The 25,547-nt window shown below is 48.8% G+C and overlaps 1 protein-coding gene across 4 annotated transcripts in view; it reads left to right on the top strand.

Annotated features, from left to right (window-relative positions):
• Positions 1-25,547, top strand: part of Rich (Guanine nucleotide exchange factor subunit Rich) — a 567,547-nt gene that overhangs the window by 433,634 nt on the left and 108,366 nt on the right. For all 4 annotated transcript variants that reach the window (XM_069303165.1, XM_069303164.1, XM_069303162.1 and 1 more), the window contains 2 exons: positions 12,666-12,864; positions 21,678-21,766. In XM_069303165.1, coding sequence (XP_069159266.1) covers positions 12,666-12,864; positions 21,678-21,766 — 288 coding nt within the window. The remainder of the gene's footprint in view (positions 1-12,665; positions 12,865-21,677; positions 21,767-25,547) is intronic.

Here is a 25,547-nt window from a genome sequence, read left to right as displayed (position 1 = left end):
CGAATCGATAGCTCTCCGAGTATATATTGGGGACCCTAGTAACTAACTCCGCCCACAAGTAGATAGCCTGAGGCACTCTACCAAGCCACTCCTTAAATGTCTGCATGTTTGAAGGCTACCAGGCTCCAATTATGAGATTAGTAGAAGTAAGGTGAAATTCGCATGATCTGACCTCAGGTCACTTGGGGTCATTAACGGTTAGAGGTGTGAAACTCAGGCCGACCAAGCTGGCGCCTTCTCCAATTCCTGACTCTGACTCATATTCTATATATATTTTAAATAAACTAAACCAAACACTTTTACAGTGTTACATCTCCCCTTCTCCCCGAAATAAAGTTTTTGCAACACTGCTAAAGCAAGCTAGCTGTGTGCAACAACTTTATTAACGAAAAAAAAAATACATCCTTTCTAAACAAGTATACATCATCCTACTCTAAAAATGAAATATGTAGACAGACGTCCATTGTCTCTGGCTGGGCGACGTCACTGCTTGGTCTTGTAGATAATCCTGTACCACATTTCTTCAACACAACTGCCTCCGTCGCTTCTCCGTCGTTAACGCACAACAACCCTTGGTCAACCAGAAAGCCGTTACTACTTGAACTGCGCACAGGACCGTGGAATTCGGTTGTCCCAGCTGATCTGTAATTGGCCCTACGTCAGTCACCATGAGAGACGTATATTGGGGTTCTTCACAGCTATGGGGACTACAAGGTTCGAGACCTTCATATAGTTGTCAACAGTAGAAATCCCATCCTACTCTTCTTCCTCCCTGTTGCTCCAGCACGCCTCCTTCAGAGAGCTACTTCTGACAGCCACATCAAGTCCGCATGACACAGGAAGAATCACTCAACAGAGCAACAAGCTTGCAGGAGGGGCGGCCAGTTAAGGCAAACGATCCTGTCTTGCAATTACGCTCCATGCAATGATGCTGACACCAGCAAGGGACACTAGGCATCGTGTCTCACTCAGCTTGTCTTATCTTCTCCTCTTCTTTCTTCTCTTTTCTCTCTTCTTTCTTCTCTCTTCCTTCTTCTCTCTTCCTTCTTCTCTCTTCTTTCTTCTCTCTTCCTCCTCCCATGGGTCTTTGACAAGCGACCTGGGGTCCATTGGGGTCCGTCCGTCCTGGGGTCCATCCTGGGTAGACCGATGTTGGTGGGATAGACTGGAGTCGTTGTTGTTCCTCTTCTATCTTTACTATGTCGTCTGGGGTCGTCTGCAGAACGACCTGGGGTCCACTGGGGTCCATCCTGGGTAGACCAATGTTGGTCAACCGAGAGGGCTGTATCTCGGGGGTCCCCTGGGGTGGTGGTGGTGGCCCTGACATCCAGGTAGGGGCTGGTCGTGGTGGTAGTGAGGAACGCCCCTGAGTGTGGTACCAAGCAGCCGTCTCTCTCTTCTGTATATGCGTCGCGCTTCTCCTCTGGCTCCCACCTGTGAATGAACAGAAAGGCGACAATACCGTGCTCCCAAAATGTCGTGTGACCCTGTAGTTTGTATAGGGTTCACACAGTCTAATCATACTGCTCTCCTCCTAGCAACGACTACACTTAAATTTAAATAATCCAATTGACACTGAATGAAATTGACTTGGTGGAACATAAAACAGTACTAGGTAGAGAAGTAAAACAGTAAAGTTAGAGAAGAGAGAGAATAAGGTCGTCACTACTTTTAACTTGTCACCTAAACCAATCTCCACAATAAATATCAAAACTAATAGACAAAACACTAGCCTAACTTAACTATACCGTTCCTAATCTTACGTACTTAATTAACCGTTACTCCCACCCTTAACCTACAGCCACCTACGTGACCCAGAGTGTTTCCCTAGCTTCTCCGCCGGTCAACAACTCAAAACTGTTGCCACCCCCTGTGACCAGACTATCTAACGTCGAGCGTCCCCAACGTGAAGTCTACTGACATACTAAGCCTCCCCCTAGCATGCTGTACAAGACCAGTACACCTCGGGTTATTGCGTTCAAATGGAGTAAAACAGTCGATCACAATAATCTGAGCAGAACCACCACTTAAACTACTTAAGAACTACACCTGCCACTCCCCAACTGACCTGGAGACCAGCGGTGGCTGGATGTCCCCATGGGACATGCGAGGTCACCTGTCACACTCGGGTGACCTCCACTACCCACCAACCGCTAAGTTCCAAAATCGCCAAATCTTATTACTAACATAAATCACTTCACACGCAAGTTCTGGAGAACATTCCCTGAACTTCACAACACTCACAAACTCACTAAAACATATCGCCAGAGAATCACTATCTCCTAACCTGAAAAAAAACTCGCTAACTCGCGAATGTTAAACACCTGTCAAGATCTCCATGATAGCGCCTGAGCGGCAAAAGGACACGTGGGACTGAACAATGTTAAATGAACACTATCTACCTACAACATTGTTCAACACCGCTGCCAACATTGTAATGAGGGTTGGGGAAAATAGCTCTATCTTGTCCATTATTCCACCCCCCAGTTAACTAACGAGGCCGGGGGAAACAGCTCTCTCTAGTCCGTTATCCCGTCCTCAGTTAGCTAACTATTCTAGAGCACCCTCCAGAGTTCCTAAGGCAACCTCTCTCGTTCAACACCTTGTAACCTAGGTATTTGACTACCTAGGCGCTAAGACTACAAGGCGCCGTAACTTGATCAGTTACCCGAAACTCTAGAGAGAACTCTAGAATACAGAATCATTGCCACAAACGTATAAGAGAAAACGAAAGGAAAGAAATGAATAGTGAAGTAATTAGTGAGGGTTTGGGGTGAGAGGCAGAGAGGTCGGAGGAGCGAGGAGGGTCATTAGTTGAAAGTGAGAGTTTAGAGAGAGGTGTAGATAGGTAGAAGTAGAAGAGTAGATAGTAGAAGTAGTAGATAGTAGAAGACGAAATGCTGCCACCATCCATTCTAGATCATCACATACAAGACAAGGAATGGAACTTGTCTGTATCACAAATATTCACAAAAGATGTTATCAAGAGGTCATTGTTAGTATGTCTCCTCTTTATCATGTACTCATTCTAAACCATGAAACCAGTAACCACAGAGGCTTTCTCACCTCAACTCAAAATCTCTAGGGAACAAAATAAAGTCCATTTAAATAATAAATTCAACAATTATATTTTTCATGATAAGTATCATAACTTAAGCAATCCAATTAAAATGTTAAAGATTAATATTCAAAGTGAGCCATCTTCCAAGAATCTGAGAACACTACAACTGACTGCCCCTGATCATCACACAACACTTGTAAAACACGACCAAGTCACCTTAATGTTCAACTCACCAAGTGTTTGCCTATAGCTGGATAGAGGGGGGGGGGTCTATAGTTGACAGACTGTCTCGCCCTGCCGGCCGACAGCCTCCCTGCTAGGGCCGTCTCCTCTGCTCTGCAGACTGCCGTTCTTCTCTGTCATTAATGCTAATGCTCTCGAATCGATAGCTCTATGAGTATATATTGGGGACCCTAGTAACTAACTCCGCCCACAAGTAGATAGCCTGAGGCACTCTACCAAGCCACTCCTTAAACGCCGGCATGTTTGAAGGCTACCAGGCTCCAATTATGAGATTAGTAGAAGTAAGGTGAAATTCGCATGATCTGACCTCAGGTCACTTGGGGTCATTAACGGTTAGAGGTGTGAAACTCAGGCCGACCAAGCTGGCACCTTCTCCAATTCCTGACTCTGACTCATATTCTATATATATTTTAAATAAACTAAACCAAACACTTTTACAGTGTTACAATAGTTCTGATGCTGCCAATCTGTCAACACCGGAACCATCTGGTGTGAGGCGGCCTTTATTCCCTTTAACACCACACGGCAAAGGCTTCTCATCTGACTCTGAACTCGAGACAGGTGTGACAGGTAACTTAGATGCGACCGGTGTGACAGAAAACTTAGACACACGTCGTCTTCCTCTTAAGAAACACCCAAGAATTGTGGATTCACCAGTGTGTCTCAACAGGAACCTCACATATGCCATAATTACCTGCCAAAACGTCTAAAGTGTCGAGTTTGTTTCAAGCCAGGAATCAAAAGGGACACCAAACACAAGTGCATAACGTGTGGAATTGCACTGTGTGCTTCACCCCTGCTACACAAGATACCATCGAAAGATGGTATTTTGGGTGGAGAAGAAGTAATCACTCGCAACACATTCACTCCACCTAGGAAACATCTGTTGAGCAACTTCAAGAACCTTTTTCTGTAGTAGGTGGAGTGAATCACAGAATGCTCAAGTTATTTTTCTATCACAATGAAGCCCTATGTAAGTACAGAAAGTTAGTTTTTATTTTTTATAAATAAGATATTACAGTTTATATTTTATGTTGATATTGGCATAGGTATTCTTCAATGTGGGCTAATATTCTAATTTCTATGTAGTGCATTTTATTGCAAAAATTTTGATACCAAAATGAACGATGTAGAACAAAAAATAGCATTATCAAACGATAATCTCCTCTATGTGTTTTTCGGGTGTACCGGATGTAAAGCGTGTTGGAATGGGTGGACGCTAGCGGGTAACGCTCTGGCGACTTTCGGCGTTGTTGCGGGTGGGGCGCGCACATGTTGTGGACTTGATATGCATATGTCCGTGTAGGGAATTTTACTGCGATCACATTGATACAAAAATGAACGTGGTAAAACATGTTTTGACTTGACAAGCATGAAAAGAGCAGCACCATATCGCACTGTTTGGCACGCATGGTTAACGAGCGAGCTAGTTTTTATTTGGTGTCGGTCTCACACCTGCTTTGGTGACATTTTATACATATGTTCCTCTAGAACATTCTATTGTGAACACATTTATGTAAGACCAATCCTGGAGTATGCAGCTCCAGCCTGGAGTCCATACCTAGTTAAACACAAGACACAGCTAGAGAAGATTCAGCGGTATGCCACCAGGCTCGTCCCGGAACTGAGAGGAATGAGCTACAAGAAAAGGCTAAAGGAGCTGAACCTCACATCCCTGGAAAACAGAAGAGTAAGGGGAGACATGATAACCACCTACAAAATTCTCAGGAGAATTGATAGGGTGGACAAAGACAAACTCTTCAGCACGGGTGGAACACGAACAAGGGGACACAGGTGGAAACTTAGTACCCAGATGAGCCACAGAGACATTAGAAAGAATTTTTTCAGTGTCAGAGTAGTTAATAAATGGAATGCTTTAGGCAATGATGTGGTGGAGGCTGACTCCATACACAGTTTCAAATGTAGATATGATAGAGCCCAGTAGGCTCACGAATCTGTACACCAGTTGATTGACAGTTGAGAGGCGGGACCAAAGAGCCAAAGCTCAACCCCCGGAGGCACAATTTGGTAAGTACATTGATATCAAAATGAAACATGTACATCCAAAATTAAGGTCAGAACACTAAAAAGAGTATACACTTTTCAGTAGGGGTGTAGCCAGTGTGCTGTTGGGCATGCGCTAACGGGTAACACTTCGTCGACTTCCCACGTTATTGTGGGTGGGGTGAGCCCATGATTTGGACTTTATATGCATATGTCCGCGTATGGAATTTTATTGCGATCACAGTGATGCAAAAAGGAACGATGTAGGACAAGTGTGGAGGTGACAAACCTGAAAAAAGTAAAAACATTTTATCGCTGTTTGGCCCTCACAGCTAATGAGCGACCTTGTTTTTTATTTGGTGCCGGTCTCATGCTTGCTTTAGTGACATTTTATACATGTGTTCCTCTAGAACATTCTATTGCGAACACATTGATACTAAAATGAAACACGTACATAAAAAATTAAGGTCAGAACACTGAAAAGCGACACTTTTCAGTGTCGCCGCTCGATTACCAGAAACGCCGGGGGCACAAGGGGAAAGTCTTATGCGCGAATGCTGGGGAAGCAAAAGTGTTAAGTCTAGCCAGCCTGCGGTCTATCCTCGCACCCATGACATTAAGAAGTTTGCAGCTTTGGCTGCTGTGTTCGGTAACATGTCTTGGGCTCATATTTGGGTGTGTGGATTTTGGAGATCAAACAGGGTCCTGGGCGCCCGTTATTTGGTGAACGTGCCTGCTCCTGGGCGTTCTTGTGCTGCTTTGGGTCTCGGGTTACAGCCAGTTGTCTCGACTTCGTGTTGAGGAGTTTGTGGTGACCGACTCCCAGGTAATTCCCTTTTCTGGGGGAGCCCCGTCGGCTCCCCGGAGCTTTACCGGCTGATATGCTAATGTCAGACTTTGGCATCAGTCATGTGTATGGAGTTCTAGGGCCTACCGGGGACCACGAGCCAGAACCTGGCCCCCTCAGAGAGGCAAGGGGAGCAATGGCCTACAGAAACCCCCGTGTGGTTGGAAGCATTCTATGTCTGCCATCGACCGGGTCAAGCATCCAGAAAGGTAAGCATTCCAAAACAAACCCCTATTCTGGTGAAAATTGCTTCCTAAGCCGAACTAGTGGATAGAACTCTTCAACAGAAAACAAGGAAACTAGTATGACGTCATACGTCACCGCGCCGCTGTCTGCGCAGCTCCCCCCTCCCCGGGAGGGGGAAGGGGAAGCCCCAGACCTCCCACGCCGGCTATCCACCCATCAGTTCTTCGGCTGATGCTACAGGCAATGGTTATGTGCTCCGGCTCCAGTGGTTGTTTCAGCACTGTACCTAGAGTGTGGTGTCTGTTTTCTAGGTGGTGCGTGAGCCGGGAGTGATTCTTCAGTACTCGGGCTGCATGCGCCTAGGGTTCCCTTCCCTAGGTGCCCTGTAAGTACTGCCCTGGGGGCTTGGGGCCACCTTCCACAAGTTCCTTGGGTCCTGCCCCTGCTTGGCCGTTTACTGCTAGGTTTTCAGCCGCTCTTTGTGTGCTCGGGTGTTCTGTCTCCCTTGTTCGCCTTAGAGTAAGGGGCAGTGTTTGCACTGGTGGGGCGCAGGGTACTGTGCAGCTTGTCTTTACCAATCATAGCGGCCGGCTCTGTTCCGCTTGGGTACGCTGTCCTCTTGCGGGGTTTTCTTTTTCTTTTTGTTTATCTACCTGGTGGGGGGGTCTGCCTTCGTTCTTGCCCCTTGCGTCCCTTGTGTTCTGAGTATTTTCTGGTGGTACCCCTGCTAGGTCCCCGTGAGTGTACACGTCCCGGGGGTTCAGCTCTTAGAAAGTTGTTTGGTAGCTTTGGGTGCCGGTTAGCAGTACCCTGCCTGGGATTACCTGAGCGCGAGTCCTCTTAAAGTAAACGCTCGGGACCCTGGGAAACCCCTGGGGGCGCGCGGGTCCGATGGATGTGACCCCAGAGTCCCCCCCTCGCTTCCAGCAAGTTTGAGGGTTGCTCTCACCCTTTGTCTCTGGGTGACTCTGTTTTGCCTCCGTCTGCTGCCTGTGGGGTCGGTGACACCTTCGACCCGGAGTCCTGCGAGTTTGGTTGCTCGTTGTGGCTCGGTTACCCAGTTGTGCTAACAAAGCGGGTGCGGGCAGCAGGGGCGTTGCACTTGAGCCTTGGTGGTGGCAACGTTCTCGTGGTTTCCTCCCCGGGAGCCCCGGGGCTGCCCCGTTGTAGTTCGTTTTGGGACTTGGGGGTGTTGGTTGCTTCGGTTCCATCCACGCCCCCTTGTCTTTCCCCTGGATCACCCTTCCTGCCTGCATCCGGTTCCTTACCGTCTGTAGGTTCGGGGCGGGGTTTTTGGTGGTGTTGAGACTCGGGCAGTCTCGGGGAATTCCCCTTCCTGGGTAGTGACGGGGGCATTTGAGCCTGTTCCTCCAGCCGTGTTGTATGAGTCTGCCAGTGGGTTCCCTTCCTTAGTGTTTTCACGGCTGCCCCGGTTTTCTGGTATGGCCGGGGCTTTGGGGGCACGGCTCGGCCCCGGGGCCTGTCGTGTAGGTTCCCGGGGCTGGGGAGGGGCTGACTTGGGGGGGCCTTGGCCCCGTTAGGCCCCGTGGGGGTTTTTATCCCCCTCTAGGCGGGGCTTGTGGTTACGTGGAGTGGGGTCTTTCCTCCCCACTCGCCGTACGTGCTGTTGGACGTCGGCCCCTCCCCGGGCTCGGTTCCTTGGCCTTTGAGTCAGTTGGTTCCGTCCTGTGGGTGGATGTTTCCTCCCACCCCTTTTTGGGACGGTGTTTTGGTCATGTTTCCCCGTTCGATGGGGTTCTGCGTGACTTCTGATCTCGGGTGCGCCTGCGCCTTCATGTGCCTTCGGGACTAGTGTTGGCTTCTGTGTTCTCGAGGGTACGGGAAGGTTTTTCGCTACTTCCCGCATTATTGGAACGTCTGTCGGCTCCTCGTACTTGTCGCTCTGTTGGGCTACTTGTCGCCCTGTTGGGCTACTTGTCGCCCTGTTGGGCTCCTTGTCGCCCTGTTGGGCTACTTGTCGCCCTGTTGGGCTACTTGTCGCCCGGTTGGGCTACTTGTCGCCCGGTTGGGCTACTTGTCGCCCGGTTGGGCTACTTGTCGCCCGGTTGGGCTACTTGTCGCCCGGTTGGGCTACTTGTCGCCCGGTTGGGCTACTTGTCGCCCGGTTGGGCTACTTGTCGCCCGGTTGGGTTCCTTTTTGGGCTCTTTGCTTCTTTGGCTGGTTTTATTGTTCCTGCTTCCTCTTTTGGCTACTTTTCTCGTGCAGTAGTCCTGGCTGGCGCCTTCCCGCAGGGAGGGTGTGTGGTTCGGCCAGCGTGTTATGCGCATGCGCCGTGGAGTTTGTTTTGGTCTGGGCGGTGTTTCAGTGCTGGTGTTTTGCGCCCTTTTTTGCTACAGTGCTTCGCCTCTCGTTCTTCTCCCTGGCTGCGGTATGTGCCCCTTTGCGCCGGGGGTGTCCTGGTTCCCAGTTGTGGGGAGGACACCGCAGTTTTCCCTGTGTCATGGGTGTGGACCGCCTCCTTCGCCTCTCCTTGCTCTCCTGCGGGTCCGGCAGGGTCCGGCTCTGGCGTTTTCACCTGGCGGTGCTCCCAAGTTCTTCTGGGCACGGTTGAGCCGTGTCAAGTTCGTGCCACCATTCACCAGGTGAGTTTCTGCAGTCTGGCATCTTTTGGCCGGGCGCTGGATGCGGCGGTGTTTATATACCTGTCTTTATTTAGGTATATTTTTGTACGACTGAGACCGTTCGCACACCAGTGACTGTCCCTTTATCACCCCTTCCTGTCCCCCTCATGTGCATGTCCAACCCATGCTAGAGTCATTCAGGGGACCCTCCTTTTTTAATGTTGTGAGGTGTGGGGGTTGTGGGGTTGGTTCTGTACTCACCGGGTAAGGCTCCTGGCTGTGCTTGCAGGATTTGAGCTCTGGCTCTTGGGTCCCGCCTATCTGGTAGAACTTGTGGGATAGTACCAGTGGAGTGCAGTGGTGCTATTGGCACCTTTGGGGAACACTGTATTACCATCAGAGGTCTGTGCTTGTTACACGACCTACTTGCGAGCATAAGCCTTCTTGCTGGTTCGTCCGTGGACTTCCAGGGCGCACTGACCTGTTTTCATATGGCAGTTCCGGCCCGTCCTGGTTGTGGGGGTATGTGGGCCGGTGGACTGCTCCTAGCAGCTGCCTGGTGGGCCATCCTCTGGCCGGTCTAGCCTGACCTTGGGCCGGGCTTCAGGTGTAAAAGAGCTCCCAGTACCTCATCCAGCAGGTATCGAGCGGGGTTTCTCCGCCGTCGGTCGCCTGGTGCAGGTTTCTGGGCCTGCGGGGTTTTGTCGTGTCTCCGTTGGCCCTGTCTGGGGTCTGCCTGCTCCGTTTCTCTGCCTTTGCAGAGGGGAGTTGCTATTTACATGTTGCATGTTGCAGTGGTGCCTGTTGCTGCTGCTGCACGTGTGCATTGGTACCGTGTTTCACGGTGGCGTGTCCTTGTTCCTGTGTCCGGTTGTGGAGTGGCACTTTGCTGCCGTTTTGTGCCTGGGGTTTACGTGGGGTTTTTGTCCCTGCCTGATTGTCCACCCCTGGTTGTTCTCCTGGGTTTTTTTTTTTTTTGTGCTTCTGCTCTTTCTTCCTGCCTCCTCTGCAGCAGGGATGTTCTGCGTGTGTTCTTAGGCGTTGGTCAGCCTGTGTCCTGTGATGTGCTTCTTTGTCTCGGTCTATTGCAGTTGTTCGTGCCCCTTGGTTCGGGTCCTGTTCTGGCGGTGACCCTTCCGCCTTCTTTGGTTTCCTAGCTTGCCCTGCCGTTTTTTTTTTTTTTTTTTTTTTTTTTTTTGGGGGGGGGGGGGGTCTTGCGATGTCTCGCGTTGGATCCGTTGTTTCTGAACTCCTGGCGGGCTTGCATGCTTTGGGGAGTTTTCCTGTTCGGCAGACGTTCCATCTCCTTGTGCCGCCTGGGTTTCGGTGGTCGCGCCCGAGATCTTCTCGCGGCTCCGCCTTTTTCCTGGGCTCGGAGGGGCCTTGTCGGGGCTGCTTATGTTCTGCCTCGTGGTCTCGCCTCCGGTTGGTGGTCGGGTGGCTTCGTGGTAGGTGTCCCACCTGCGTGCTACTCTTGGTGGCAGTATGGGGTATTTTGGCGGTCCTTCCTTTTCCTGTCCCTTCTTAGGTGGTTACTCTTGTTAGCTTGGTTTACTCTCGGCTTGGTTTTCTAGTGGGGGTTGGGGGCCGTCGTCTTGCCACATACTGTCGCCTCTTTTCGTGCGGCGCAGGCGGAGCCGCTTCAGCTTGCTTTCGGTCTTGGTGTTGCTTCTGCACCGTTAGTAAGCTGTCTTATGTGTCGTTTCACCTCCGGCCTGTTCGTGCGCCGCTTGCACCATCCTGGTCTCTGGTCAGCGTGCTCTGTCTTCTCCTCGGTTGGTAGTGCCCCTTCGGTTCCGGTGTGTTTTTTCGTCGGCTCTTTCCTTTGGGCCTTTGCCTCTGGGGGTCGAGTCGCTGAGTTTTCTTGCTCCTTCGGTTTTAGCGTTTTGGTTGTTTGGTTGGCAGCAGTCTCCATCTTTTCTGGCGTGGGGTGGGGCTGCTGCATTCTGGAGGGGTCCAGGGTTTGTTGGTGCTTCGTTGGTCAGGCCGGGGGTGTGTCGTTTTTGTGTTCAGTGGCGGCCCTCCGCTGTTGTTTGCGTGCCACGGCGTTTGGGTCCGGAGCGCGTTTTGCGTTGATCCGGTTCTGTTCTTCCCGGTTCGCGGGTGATAGTGTCCCGGGTGGTCAGCCGTGTTCTTGCGGCTAAGCTGCCTGTGTTCTTCCCTCATGCCTGTGGCATTCGTGGCTTTGCTGCTCTCGCTGCCGTCTGGGCGACGTGGCCTTGCGGTCTTTTGGGCTTGGATTTTTGGTGTTCGTGCAGGGGCCTTGCTGCTCGTGGTTCTCGTGTTGTTGCCGGGATTTTCGGGGCTGTGGCGCTTAGGGTTGGCGTTTGCTGCCGGTTGTCTCGCCTCCTTGGGGGGTGCGTGGTGTCCGCCTCCCGGTTCTGTCCCTTTGACCTTCCTCTGTGGGTAGTTAGCTCCGGGGAGCCGACGGGGCTCCCCCCAGAAAACCAGCGTTGAATGTAATGAAACGCCATTTTCTGGGTAAGACCCGGAGGCTCCCCGGCAACCCTCCCTCCCTCCGGTCGGCGTTTTTCGCGTGTTTTGACATCCAGCCTCAGAACTGATGGGTGGATAGCCGGCGTGGGAGGTCTGGGGCTCCCCCTTCCCCCTCCCGGGGAGGGGGGAGCTGCGCAGACAGCGGCGCGGTGACGTATGACGTCATACTAGTTTCCTTGTTTTCTGTTGAAGAGTTCTATCCACTAGTTCGGCTTAGGTAGCAATTTTCACCAGAATAGGGGTTTGTTTTGGAATGCTTACCTTTCTGGATGCTTGACCCGGTCCTTGGCAGACATAGAATGCTTCCAACCACACGGGGGTTTCTATAGGCCATTGCTCCCCTTGCCTCTCTGAGGGGGCCAGGTTCTGGCTCGTGGTCCCCGGTAGGCCCTAGAACTCCATACACATGACTGATACCAAAGTCTGACATTAGCATATCAGCCGGTAAAGCTCCGGGGAGCCTCCGGGTCTCACCCAGAAAATGGCGTTTCATTACATTCATTGCTGGTTTTTTTCCTTCTTTTTGGGTATGTAGCTCCAGGGAGCCATAGGGGCTCCCCACAGAAAACCAGCATTGATTGTAATGAAACGCCATTTTCTGGGTGAGCCCTGGAGGCTCCCTGGCAACCCTCCCTCCCACCGGTCGGCGTTTTTTTTGTGTTGGTTGAAGCTTAGCTGCCGAACTGGTGCTAGGCAGCCAGCGCTGTGAGGTTCGGGGGCCCCCTCCCCCTCTCGGGGACGGGTGGGCTGTGCAGATGAGCGGCGTGGCAGTAAAGTGTGATGTTTGCTTGTTTGCTTGGGTTTGTAGGGAGTTTCTACCTCTGTTCGTTTTTTGTTTTAGTTTCTTACCATGTGGTGTTTGTTTTGTTATGCCTACCTTTCTGGGGTGCCTAACCCCGGTCAATGGCATATAAGGAAAACCCCAATCACAAGAGGGTTTTCCAGTGCCATTTCTTCCTGAAACCTCTCTGAAGGGCCAAGGTTCTGGCGCTGGTCCTTGGTAGATCTGAACTCTATAGCTAATGTCCCTGTCTAATATAAAATACATTATCCCGATAAGCTCCAGGTGGCCTCCAGGGGCTCACCCAGAAAATGACGTTTCATTACATTCAACGCTGATTTTTTGATTGCCTCAGAACCATACCTAATGGTTATTTAATTGATATTCAAGACAAATGAAATGTAAATTACAAATATTCAAGTATATTTTACTTAAAATGTTTTTTGTTTTGTTATTCTCCACAGAAGTTATTACTTGGCTGTCGACTGCGAGATCTGGGAACAATGGCAGCACATCTGGATTTTCCATTAGTATCATGGCTGAGGAGAGAACGGAGTAGAGCTGCTCGTGTTGATGATTTTGTAGCATCATTAAAGCAAATTCACAGAGACTTTTCTTGGCCATATCCATCCGTCCCTACATCTCACATTCGACGTTATTCTGGTAAATTTTTGTATTTAAAACCCAGTACAATAATGTATATAAACAAAATTTAAAGACATGTTTTACATTTTTCTCCATACATTTGCATTGTATAAAATAATATTAGGTTTCTGGTGCGAAGGCACCGTTGTGTGCATATCGTCCACCGTTCTTGGTGCAGGGGCACCATTTCGTGCATATCGTCCATCGCTCCAGATTCCTCCTTTGCTCCAGGTCCTAGTTCGCTTGGAGACTTACTAAGGGAGAGTAGTCCTCTTGGCTCCTTGATGGCCAGCCCAATCTGGGCACCATCAGGCGCTGCTTGCTCTGTGTCCGGATCCAAGCGCCTTCCTGTTTTCCCGATCTTCTTTCAGCAGATCGGTCCAGTCTGTTACGTGGCTGTTTTGATCTTCCCATAGAGTCTTTTGCGTTTGGTTTTTCTGACTCGAGTCTATCACCACTTGTGTGGTGATCAGGTGGCTTCATTGATGGTGTCCCACCTAAGTATTAAGTCTCGGTAGCAGTATGAAGTTTCCTGGCGGTCCTTCTGGTATTTCTTGTCCCTTCGTAGGTGTACTGCTGTCTCTGTTCTGGTTGTTTTGTCCTTCCTTTCGTGATTGTTCCAGGATCGTCATCTTATGACGAGTACTGTCGCCTCGTATCGTGCAACGCTGGCGGAGCCGCTGCAGCTTGCATTTGGCGTTGGTGTTACTTCCACACCATACCACAAGCTGTCTCGCGTTGTTTGACCTCTGGTCTGCTCATGCATTGCTTGAGCTCTCCTGGTCATTGGACCGGATGCTCTCCTTTCTCTCTTAACCTCAGTTTGTGTTGGCCCCTTCGGTTCAAGATTGTTTTTCCAAGGCTCTTTTTTTCCTGTTGGCATTGGCCTCTGTGGGTCGGGTTGCGGAGCTTCATGCTCTCTTCCAGCGCAAGGGTTTCTGCTCTTTTGATCCTGGTGTTAGGTTTGTTTGTTTGCAGCCATCTCCTTTTCTGGCGAAGAATGAGACTGTTGCTTTGCGGAGGGGCCCTTGGGTTGTTGATGCTTGGCTGGTTAGGCTGGGGTGCATCATGTGTTGTGTCCGGTCGCGGCTCTCCGCTGTTACTTGTGCGCCACGGCCCTGATGGCCCGGGGACTCACTTTGGGTTGACTTGGTTTCCTTCCTTCCCTGTTCCAGGGTTCGGGTCTCCCAGGTCGTCCGCATGGTTATATGGTCCAACCAGCCTGTGGTCTGTGCTCGTGCCAATGTCATTCATAAGTTTGCTGCTGTGGATTCTGTCTTCAGTAACATGTCTTGGGCTGACATTCGGGCACAGGGTTTTTGGAGGTTGAATGGGCCCCTGGCCGCTCGCTATCTTGTAAATGTTCCTGGGTCTCCTTAGGCCTGTGTCGCTTTGGGCCGGCAGTTGCAGTCAGTTGTCTCGACTTTGTGTTGAGGAGCAAGTGCTAATGCCACCCGGATAAGTCGCTCTTGATTTTGTCTTTGGGTCAGTAGCTCTGGGGAGCCGAAGGGGCTCCCCCTACAAAACTAGCATTGAATGTAATGAAATGCCATTTTCAGGGTGAGACCTGGAGGCTTCCTTGCAACCCTCTCTCCTTCCAGTCGGTGTTTTTTTTCGCGTGTTTTTGACATCCAGCCTCAGAACTGGGTTGTGGATAGCTGGTGTGAGGGTATGGGGCTCCCCCTTCCCTCTCCCGGGGAGGGGGGAGCTGCGCAGACAAGCGGCGTGGCAACGTGGTCACATCATGCTCATTAGCTCGTTTTTGTTTGGGGAGTTCTGTCCACTAGTTCAGTTTTCAGTAGCAATTTCTTAACCATAATAGCGTTTTTCTGGGGGGGATCCCCTTCGGCTCCCCGGACCTTACTAGGCTGATATGTTAATGTCAGACTTTGGCATCAATCATGTGTATGGAGTACTGTGGGCCTACCAGGGACCATGAGCCAGAACTTGGCTTCCTCAGAGAGGCATGGGCGGCAATGGCCTATAGACACCCCCGTGTGGTTGGAAGCATTCTGTGTCTGCCATCGATCGGGTCAAGCACCCAGAAAGATAAGCATTCCAAAACAAACCCCTATTCTGGTGAAAAAATTGCTACCAAAAGCCGAACAAGTGGATAGAACTCCCGTAAAATAAAGAAGGAAATGAGCATGACGTCACACGTTATCGCGCCACTGTCTACGCAGATTCCCACTCCCTGGGAGGGGAAAGTGGAAACCCCAACCCCCCCCCCCCCCCCCCACGACGGCTATCCACCCATCAGTTCTTAGGCTGATGCTAGAGGCGGAGGTTGTGTGCTTGGCTCCAGTGTTTCCAGCACTCGGCTTTGAGTGTCGTGGCTGTCTTCCAGGGGTGAGAGAGCCAGGAGTTATTCTAAAGTACTCGGGCTGCATGCACCTAGGGTTCTCGTCCCTAGGTGTCCTGTAAGTACTGCCCTTGGAGCTTGGGGTTCCCTTCCACAAGTTCCTCGGGGTCTGCCTCTGCTAGGCATCATCAAATCACATATCAGACGTCGCCCTATCCCCACTAGATTTTGAAGAAGCCATAAACAGTATGCCTATGCACTCTGCACCAGGCCCGGATTCTTGGAACTCCATATTCATCAAGAACTGTAAAAAACCACTATCGCAGGCCCTTCACATTCTGTGGAGACAAAGCCTAGATACTGGCGTTATCCCTGACATACTAAAAACAGCAGAGATAGCACCACTCCATAAAGGAGGAAATAAGGCAGAGGCAAAAAATTACAGACCGATAGCACTAACATCGCACATCATAAAAATTTTTGAGAGAGTGCTAAGAAGTAAGATCACAAAATACATGGAATCACAGCATCTCCATAACCCCGGACAACATGGTTTCAGAACAGGGCGCTCTTGCCTGTCGCAGTTGCTGGACCACTATGATATGGCATTAGATGCTATGGAAGACAAACAAAATGCTGATGTAATTTACACAGATTTCGCAAAAGCTTTTGATAAATGTGACCATGGTGTTATTGCACATAAAATGCGTTCAAAAGGAATTACCGGGAAAATAGGCAGATGGATCTACAATTTCCTGACTGACAGAACCCAATGTGTAATAGTCAACAAAATAAAATCCAGCCCATCAACCGTGAAGAGCTCAGTCCCCCAGGGTACTGTGCTTGCTCCAGTACTTTTTCTCATCCTCATATCGGACATAGACCAGAACACAACCTATAGCACTGTATCATCCTTTGCAGATGACACTAGGATTTTCATGAGAGTTGGCAACATAGAGGACACGGCAAACCTCCAATCAGATGTAGATCAGGTCTTTCTATGGGCTACAGAAAATAATATGGTATTCAACGAGGATAAGTTTCAGCTCATGCGCTACGGAAAAATTGAAAACATAAAAACAGGAACCACGTACAAAACGCAGGCAAATCATAACATAGAACGAAAAGGCAATGTAAAGGACCTGGGTGTACTCATGTCGGAAGACCTTACCTTTAAAGAACACAATAAAGTAGCCGTCACAACTGCAAGAAAAATGACAGGTTGGATAACAAGAACTTTTCACACTAGAGATGCTATACCGATGATGATACTTTTCAAAACGCTTGTGCTATCTAGAGTGGAGTACTGCTGCACAATGACAGCCCCTTTCAAAGCTGGAGAAATTGCTGACCTAGAGAGCGTGCAGAGATCCTTTACTGCTAGAATCCACTCAGTAAAACATCTAAATTACTGGGACCGACTAAAGAGCCTAAATCTGTACTCCCTTGAGCGCAGGCGGGAGAGATACATAATAATTTACACGTGGAAAATAATTGAAGGGCTGGTCCCAAACCTGCACACAGAAATAACACCACATGAGACCAGAAGACATGGCAGGATGTGCAGAATACCCCCGTTGAAAAACAGAGGTGCAACAGGTACTCTGAGAGAGAACTCTATCAACATCAGAGGCCCGAGACTGTTCAACACGCTTCCACTACACATAAGGGGCATAACTGGCAAACCCCTCACAGTGTTCAAGAGAGAACTGGATAAGCACCTCCAAAGGATACCTGATCAACCAGGCTGTGACTCATACGTCAGGCTGCGAGCAGCCGCGTCTAACAGCCTGGTTGATCAGTCCAGCAACCAGGAGGCCTGGTCGACGACCGGGCCGCGGGGACACTAAGCCCCGGAAGCACCTCAAGGTAGCCTCAAGGTAGGCCGTATTACTACTCGGTTTTCGGCTGCCCTTTGGGTTCTTAGGGGTTTTGTCTTCCTGGTTTACCTTAGGGTAAGAGGCAGCTTGCATTGGTGCAGGGCGCAGGGTACTGCGCAGCTTGTTTCCACCACTTACAGTGGCCGGCTCTGTTCCTTGGGGTATGTTGTCCTCTTGCGGGGTTTTGTTTTTCTTTTTCTTTTTGCCTTGTAGGGGGGGTCTGCCTTGCTTCCCCCCTTTTTTGTGCCTGACCTGTGCACAGTTCTCTTCTGGAGGGACCCCCCTGCTAGGTTCCCGTAAGTGTACCCATCCCTGGGGTTCAGCTTTAGACAGTTGTTTGGTTGTTTTGGGCGCCGGTTAGCAGTACCCTGCCTGGGATTACCTGGCCGTGAGTTTCCATTAAGCGTTCAGGAACATGGGAATCCCCTAGGGGCATATGGGTCCGATGGGCGCTGTTAGGGCGCCTACCAGCTGATTGATTGATTGATGAAGATTAAGCCACCCAAAAGATGGCACGGGCATGAATAGCTCGTAAGTGGTGGCCCTTTTGAGCCATTACCAGTATCAATAGATGATACTGGAGATCTGTGGAGGTGCGACTGCACCCTGCGTGACGGGAGATGTCTCCCGTGCCTACCAGCTGGGTGGACAGCGCTTCGCATTCGTAGTCCTGAGGTTCCGGGCTTGATTACGGGGGAGGCGGAAACAAATGGGCAAAATGTTTCTTTCACCCTGATGCCCCTGTTACCTAGCAGTAAATAGGTACCTGGGAGTTAGACAGCTGCTATGGGCTGCTTCCCAGGGGTGTGTAACAAAAAGGAGGCCTGGTCGAGGACCAGGCCGCAGGGACATTAAGCCCCGAAACCATCTCAAGATAAACTCAAGAAACTCAGGCAGTGCAGGTGTTGCATGCTTGGTTTAGGTTGTTGCAACACGCTAGATTGGTTGCTCACCCGGATGCCCCAAAGGCTGCCATGTTTTGCTTATAGGGACCCGGACTTGGGAGTGGGGGGTCACTTCAACCTTGGTTCATTCTGCACCCCGTCGTCCTTTCCCCTGATGTGGTGCGTCCTGGTCCCCTCCCCCCCCTTCCTGCTTCCGGCCCCGAAGTGTCTGAGGGTTTCGGAGTTGGAGCAGGGTTTAGATGGTCTTGAGTCACGGGGGATGCCCCTTCCAGTGTGGTGATAGAGGCATTCGAGTCCACTCTCTCTGCCAAAGCCTCAGGGTCTGACCAGTGGGCCAGCCTTCTCTTTAGCTTTCTCAGCTGCACCGGCTTTTTCTTTAGGGGCCAGTGCTCTGGGGGATCTGACTTGGGGACCATTGGCCCCGTTGGACCCCCGCCTGGGTTTTTCTACCCTCGGAGCGGGACTTATTGTTACAAGGAGTGGGGTTCTCTTTTTCCCCCTCAGCATAGAGGTTAGATTTGGCGTGTCTGCCCCTCCCCGGGTTCGGTTCCGTGTTTCCTCGGTGCATCGGTTCCGTCTTTCTGGAGGTTTTCGGCTTCCCACATACAACCGTCTGCGGTGCGGGCAGCCTTCGCGTCACCTTCGCGTCACCTCCTGTGTGACCCGGATTACGCCTCGGTGATGGATCCATCGTCTTTCAGGTTTGGGAATTCGTTCTCTTTCCGGGTCCGTTACAAGGTTCCCGAGTTGTCCTGGTTGATACCTGGTTGATGGGGTTCTGGGAGTTCTTCTACTCCCCAAGCCCGGCCCGAGACCAGGCTCGACTTGTGAGAGTTTGGTCCACCAGGCTGTTGCTTGGAGCGGCCCGCAGGCCCACATACCCACCATATCCTGTCTGGCAGACTGTCCTATCTTTGCTTTCGAGACTTGGCAATTTTTCCTGTCATTCCCGCACACTTGAGTGGCGTGAGGTCTCGACGGTGGTTCACGTTTTCCTGGGGAGGCTACCTTGAGCACCTCAATGAGTGCTTTTCTGTGGGAAGCCCCTACGGCTCCCTGGAGCTTATCGGGCTAATGTATGTTATATTAGACCGGGACATTAGCTAAGGAGTTCAGACCTACCAGGGACCAGTGCCAGAACCTGGCCCCCTTCAGAGAGGTTTCAGGGAGCAATGGCACTGGAAAACCCTCTTGTGGTTGGGGTTTTCCTTATCTGCCATCGACCGGGGTCAGGCACCCAGAAAGGTAGGCATGACAAAACAAACCCCACATGGTAAAAAATAAAACAAAAAACCGAACAGAGAGGTAGAAACTCCCTACAATCCCAAGGAAACAAGCAAACATCACACTTTACTGCCGCGCCGATCGTCCGCACAGCCCTCCCCGCCCCGGACCTACCGCGCCGGCTGCCAAGCTTCAGTTCGTAAGCTAATGTCAACCGGGATAGACACTTCTCTGGCCTCAGTTTCTTAGGTGGTGTTTGCCTTGTGTGGCGTTCACTGCCGTGTGTTGTGTTGTGCGGTGGCCAGGAGTACCTCATCAGTGCCAGGGCTACATGTGCTTAGTGGCTGACTTCCTTAAGCGCCCTGTGAGTACTGCCCTTGCGTAACAGGGTTATCTTCCCTGGGGTGTTCGGGAACCATTCCCGTAGAGGTTCTTGCTGCTCAGCATTTGCCTCACCCTTGGGGCCCTTGTTTGGCCCTGGGTAGGGATTGGTATTGTGCTGGTTAGGGCGTCAAGGTGTTGGTTGGCCTGCCACCTAAGCGGCGACCGGTTCCTGTTGCCTCTAAGAGACGGTGTACTTTTGCAGGGGTTTTCTTTTGTTTTTCTTTTCAATTGCCTGGTGGGGGTCTGCCCAGTGTGGCTATAGTTCCACTGGTAGTGTTTGGCAGCCCTCTGCTAGGCTCCCGTGATTGTACACGTCTCGGGTTTTCAGTGCTATCCTCTACCCCTCTTGTTATTTTTGGGTTTCTTAACCGGTTTAGCAACACCTTGCCTGGGCTTCCCATAGCAGTCAGCCTACGGGCAGTGGAAACCCTTGTCTGGGCTCAGTGGACCATTGAATGTGCCTTCCGGGTTCCAACCCATCTTGTACGGGATCGTTGGTTGCTGTGCCCTTGTCTCCGGGTGACAGTCTCCACTTTTACCTTCGTCATGCTGCCTGTTGGGTCACTGACACCTTGACCCGGAATCTTGCGAGAGATTTTCTCTGCTTGTTTTCCAGTACTCTCCTGATGTTATTACTGTTCAGAGTACAGGCGGCATCCGTGTTGCAAGCTAGGTTAGGTTGCTGCAATATGCTAGATTGGTTTCCCACTCGGATGCCTCGAGGCCGCCCCGTTTTGGTTAGGTGCTGTTCGCCCCTTTCCCTCTCTGTTCCAGGCTCCGGATCGTCTGCGGGTTTCGGGGTCGGGGCGGGGTTTCATTGGGGCCGAGACTCGGGCGGTTTTCGGGGGCTGCCCTGTTCAGGTTGGGGGACGAAGGTTTTCGAGCCTGTTCCTCCTGCCAAGGCTTTTGGGTCTTACCAGCGGCCCTTTCTTGCTGCCTTTCCCATGGACTCTTGCTTCCTTCCATGACTCACTGCACTCTTGTTAACCAGGGCCTTCATTCCTTCCATGACTCACTGTGCACTCTTGTTAACTAGGACCGTCATTCCTTCCATGACTCACTGTGTACTCTTGTTAACTAGGACCGTCATTCCTTCCATGACTCACTGTGTACTCTTGTTAACTAGGACCGTCATTCCTTCCATGACTCACTGTGTACTCTTGTTAACTAGGACCGTCATTCCTTCCATGACTCACTGTGCACTCTTGTTAACCAGGGCCTTCATTCCTTCCATGACTCACTGTGCACTCTTGTTAACTAGGACCGTCATTCCTTCCATGACTCACTGCACTCTTGTTAACTAGGACCGTCATTCCTTCCATGACTCACTGCACTCTTGTTAACCAGGGCCTTCATTCCTTCCATGACTCACTGCACTCTTGTTAACCAGGGCCTTCATTCCTTCCATGACTCACTGCACTCTTGTTAACCAGGGCCTTCATTCCTTCCATGACTCACTGCACTCTTGTTAACCAGGGCCTTCATTCCTTCCATGACTCACTGTGCACTTTTGTTAACCAGGGCTTTCATTCTATCACCCACTATGCTTCCATGACTAGTCCTAATCTTAACTTGTGCAAATACCTTTTCTCTTGGTCATAAGTTTAAGTTATTTACATTTTACTCAACAGATTCCAATGCTTTCCTGCACAATAATTTAATAAAATTTCTTTATCTTTAAACCACTACTGACATGTTTTACTCACATTCACTTCCATTTGCCTTCTACACATTCTCTACACAACCCATGTCTCGACTGGCATGTTCTGTGTGTCACTTAACTTGTTTATCACAAGAACTTGCATTTACATACTCTACTGTTCATCAAAATTTGTATGCAGTTCTGAACATCATTCCCTGTATGGTATTGCAATCATCCATCATTGTATCTGCATACATTTCATTAATTGGTGTCTACTGTATATGCATTTAATGTTTATAAATGTTTTGATTGAATATTTATTCAGATGTGGTTCATGATGTGGAACCGGATTTTCCGACACTTATTGCCTTAATGTGAATATGCACATTTGGGATTTTAGAAGAATGTTACAAGAGTGGGTATGTACTTACTAGGAAAGACAGGATACTATTGCATTCAGTAGAAATTAATTTTATGATTATATTCCTTTACAGTGTCATCTCATCGTTCTGTGCCATGTTCAAGTGAGAGGTCAGTGCTTGTGGAGGAAAGGATGCATGGCCTCTCGATCAGTGTGCCAAAGGCAAGTATCATAATTAATAGTAATGGAGAAGCTGCCAGTGTCAGTTAAGAACAGTTTTGGCAGGTTAATTTTTCAACTAAATGATGTGAGGATTAATTCCTTTAATATTTCCTCATAACTTCATGTTATTTTCCTTATCTAGTAACATACCTCTTAACTATTGCTGAAATAGAGGGAATACGGAGAACATATATAGCATACATTGATGCGATAAAGCACCTAAATTATTGGGATTGTCTCAAAGTTCTCCAAATGTACTCACTAGAAACGAGACGAGAAAGATATCAAATAATATACAATATATGTGGAAAATACTACTCAGATACCTACTAAAAATACCTACTACTACTAAAATACTACCCAAATCTACACAGTAAAATAACAACATACACAACATACTGGAGAGAATGATATGGAAGAAAATGCAGAATAGAACCAGTGAAGAGCAGGGGTGCCATAGGCACAATCAGAGAACACTGTATAAACATCAGAGGTCCGCGGTTGTTCAACATCCTCCCAGCGAGCATAAGAAATATTGCCGGAACAACCGTGGACATCTTCAAGAGAAATCTAGATAGTTTTCTTCAAGGAGTGCTGGACCAACCGGGCTGTGGTGGATATCTGGGCCTGCGGGCCGCTCCAAGCAACAGCCTGGTGGACCAAACTCTCACAAGTCAAACCTGGCCTTGGGCCGAGCTTGGGGAGTAGAAGAACTTCCAGAACCTCATCAAGCAGATATCAAGCAGGTACCATCTCAAGGTTTGCTTGGTTATTAACAAGCTGGGTTCTCCATGCTGGTCAATCAGACTGTTGGATGCAGCTTCTTGAAGCCTGACCTGTGAACCACATCCTGGTTGATCAGATGTCCTTTGGAGAGGTTTTTCAAGTTCTCTTTTGAAGATTATGAGGGGATGACCAGTAATGCCCCCCCCTTAGCGAAAGAACTTTGTGAGAATAAGGAAATAGTTGTCAGGAGAGGTGATAAATCTTTCTGGTTCATCCTCAAAAAGGATGAATATATGGAGAAAATGAACCTCATTGTTAGGATTTAGGTATGTTGTAGGATTAAGTACTACTAAGGTTACCTGCATAATGTTTCAAGCATATGGTCATTTGTTTTATAAGTAAATAGTATGTAATATAACCGATAACCTGGTAACATCATTGCCTGTTGTTGTAAATAAACGCCAGGTGGATCACACATTTCTCTCTCTTCCCGCTGAATTATAACAGTGGCGACGAGGATTAACAGCTGATGCAGTGTGTGTCTGGGGTACAAGATGAGGTGAGGAGCATCAGAGACAACAGTGAGTTGTGTTCAAACATGTGGTCATGGCTGCCTCATCATTCATCGCAATGGAGCCATTTGATGCTACCAAGATTTTGTTGGACCTTTGGCTGAGCCTGTGGACAAGAAATCGGTGCTCTTAGTTTCATTGTTTACCGCAGTATATAGTGTCCTGAGTAACATTTGTGTGCCAGAGTTACCACACACGAAGACCTATGAAGTCCTGATTGACTTCCTTAATCCCTTGAACAGAGCAAATTATATACTGTATGCAATTTTGGTCGAACTACTGCACAGCACACAATGTATGTATACGCTTTCAAAGCACCACGTAGGATTTAAAAGTCCCGCGGCTACATGGGGTTCACATCAGCTTCCTCAGGGCTCCAGTAAACATACGCCATTTAAAAAACAAAGCATGGGTTACCATTCCCAGGTGTGAAGGACTCAGTACTGAGTGAGCAGCCAGGGCTGGCACATGCAGCATGCTAACTGATTGTCCCTTAGCCTGGGAAGCCCCTACCAGCTGAAGGGGCTCCTCGGAGCTATCCAGGCTGATATGGATCTATTAGACTTTGGCATCAGTCATTGTAAATGGAGTTCATAGGCCTACCGTGGACCACGAGCCAGAACCTGGCCCTGCTCAAAGAGGCACGAGGAGCAATGAAGTTAAAACAGAAGATTTTTGAACCTGTAAATTTGTAGACCTCATGCTGGAAACATTCATGTATCAACATGTTAAACAAGCTACGAGGAAGAAGGAAGGGGACGTTCCCTCCATGCTAGATTTGATATTTACCAGGAAGGAGGAAGAAATATTTGACATTCAGTACCTTCCTCCCTTGGGGAAGAAATATTTGACATTCAGTACCTTCCTCCCTTGGGTAAAAGTGACCATGTCTTTTTGAAAATAAAGTATGCAATGCGTTATAATCTGGAAGAAAATATGATTGTTGATGAAATTGAAAAACCTGACTTCAGGAGAGGACATTATGGCAACCTAAGAAATTTTTTTAGTGAGTATAATTGGACAGACTTGTTGCTAGGCAAGGAAGTGAATGAGATGTATGTCAAGTTTTGTGAAATATATGATAAAGGCACAAAAAAATTTATACCAAAACAGAGATGCAGAACTAGGAAACAGGATTGGTTCAACAGAAAATGCGAGAGGGCCAGAGACCAAAAGACACAAAAAATGGAATCAATACAGGAAGAGGCCAAACCCCCAAACATACCAGTGATACAAAGATGCGAGAAACAACTACATGGCAGTGATTAGAGAGACAGAAAGAAATTTTGAAAAAGGGATTGCAGACAAATGTAAAACAGAACCAGGTCTATTCTATAAATTCATAAACAACAAATTGCAGGTAAAGGATAATATTCAGAGGTTGAAAATGGGAAATAGATTCACGGAAAATTAAAAGGAAATGTGTGAAACATTAAACGAAAAGTTCCAAAGTGTGTTTGTACAAAATGAAATCTTCAAGGAACCAGATACAATAAGAATTCCAGAGAACAACATAGAGCACATAGAGGTGTCTAAAGACGAAGTGGAAAAAATGCTCAAGGAGCTAAATAAGAACAAAGCAGTTGGTCCAGATGGAGTTTCACCATGGGTTCTAAGAGAATATGCACCTGAGCTCAGCATTCCTCTTCAACTGATTTTTCAGGCATCCCTGTTTACAGGAGTTGTAGCTGATGTGTGGAAAAAGGCTAACATAGTTCCACTACAAAGTGGAAGCAGGGAAGACCCCCTTAATTATAGACCGGTATCATTGACAAGTGTAATAGTCAAAATATTGGAAAAAATAATTAAAACTAAATGGGTAGAACACCTGGAGAGAAATGATATAATATCAGACAGACAATATGGTTTTCGATCTGGAAGATCCTGTGTATCGAATTTACTTAGTTTCTATGATCGAGCAACAGAGATATTACAGGAAAGAGATGGTTGGGTTGACTGCATCTATCTGGACCTAAAAAAGGCTTTCGACAGAGTTCCACATAAGAGGTTGTTCTGGAAACTGGAAAATATTGGAGGGGTGACAGGTAAGCTTCTAACATGGATGAACAATTTTCTGACTGATAGAAAAATGAGGGCAGTGATCAGAGGCAATGTATTGGACTGGAGAAATGTCACAAGTGGAGTACCACAGGGTTCAGTTCTTGCACCAGTGATGTTTATTGTCTACATAAATGATCTACCATTTGGTATACAGAATTATAAGAACATGTTTGCTGATGATGCTAAGATAATAGGAAGGATAAGAAACTTAGATGATTGTCATGTCCTTCAAGGTGACCTGGACAAAATAAGTATCTGGAGCACCACTTGGCAAATGGAATTTAATGTTAATAAATGCCATGTTATGGAATGTGGAATAGGAGAACATAGAACCCACACAACCTATATATTATGTGAGAAATCTTTAAAGAATTCTGATAAAGAAAGAGATCTAGGGGTGGTTCTAGATAGAAAACTATCAC

This window comes from Procambarus clarkii, chromosome 49 (assembly GCF_040958095.1).
Source record: "Procambarus clarkii isolate CNS0578487 chromosome 49, FALCON_Pclarkii_2.0, whole genome shotgun sequence".
NCBI classification, from domain to species: domain Eukaryota; kingdom Metazoa; phylum Arthropoda; class Malacostraca; order Decapoda; family Cambaridae; genus Procambarus; species Procambarus clarkii.
This window is presented reverse-complemented; position numbering and strand designations above follow the sequence as displayed.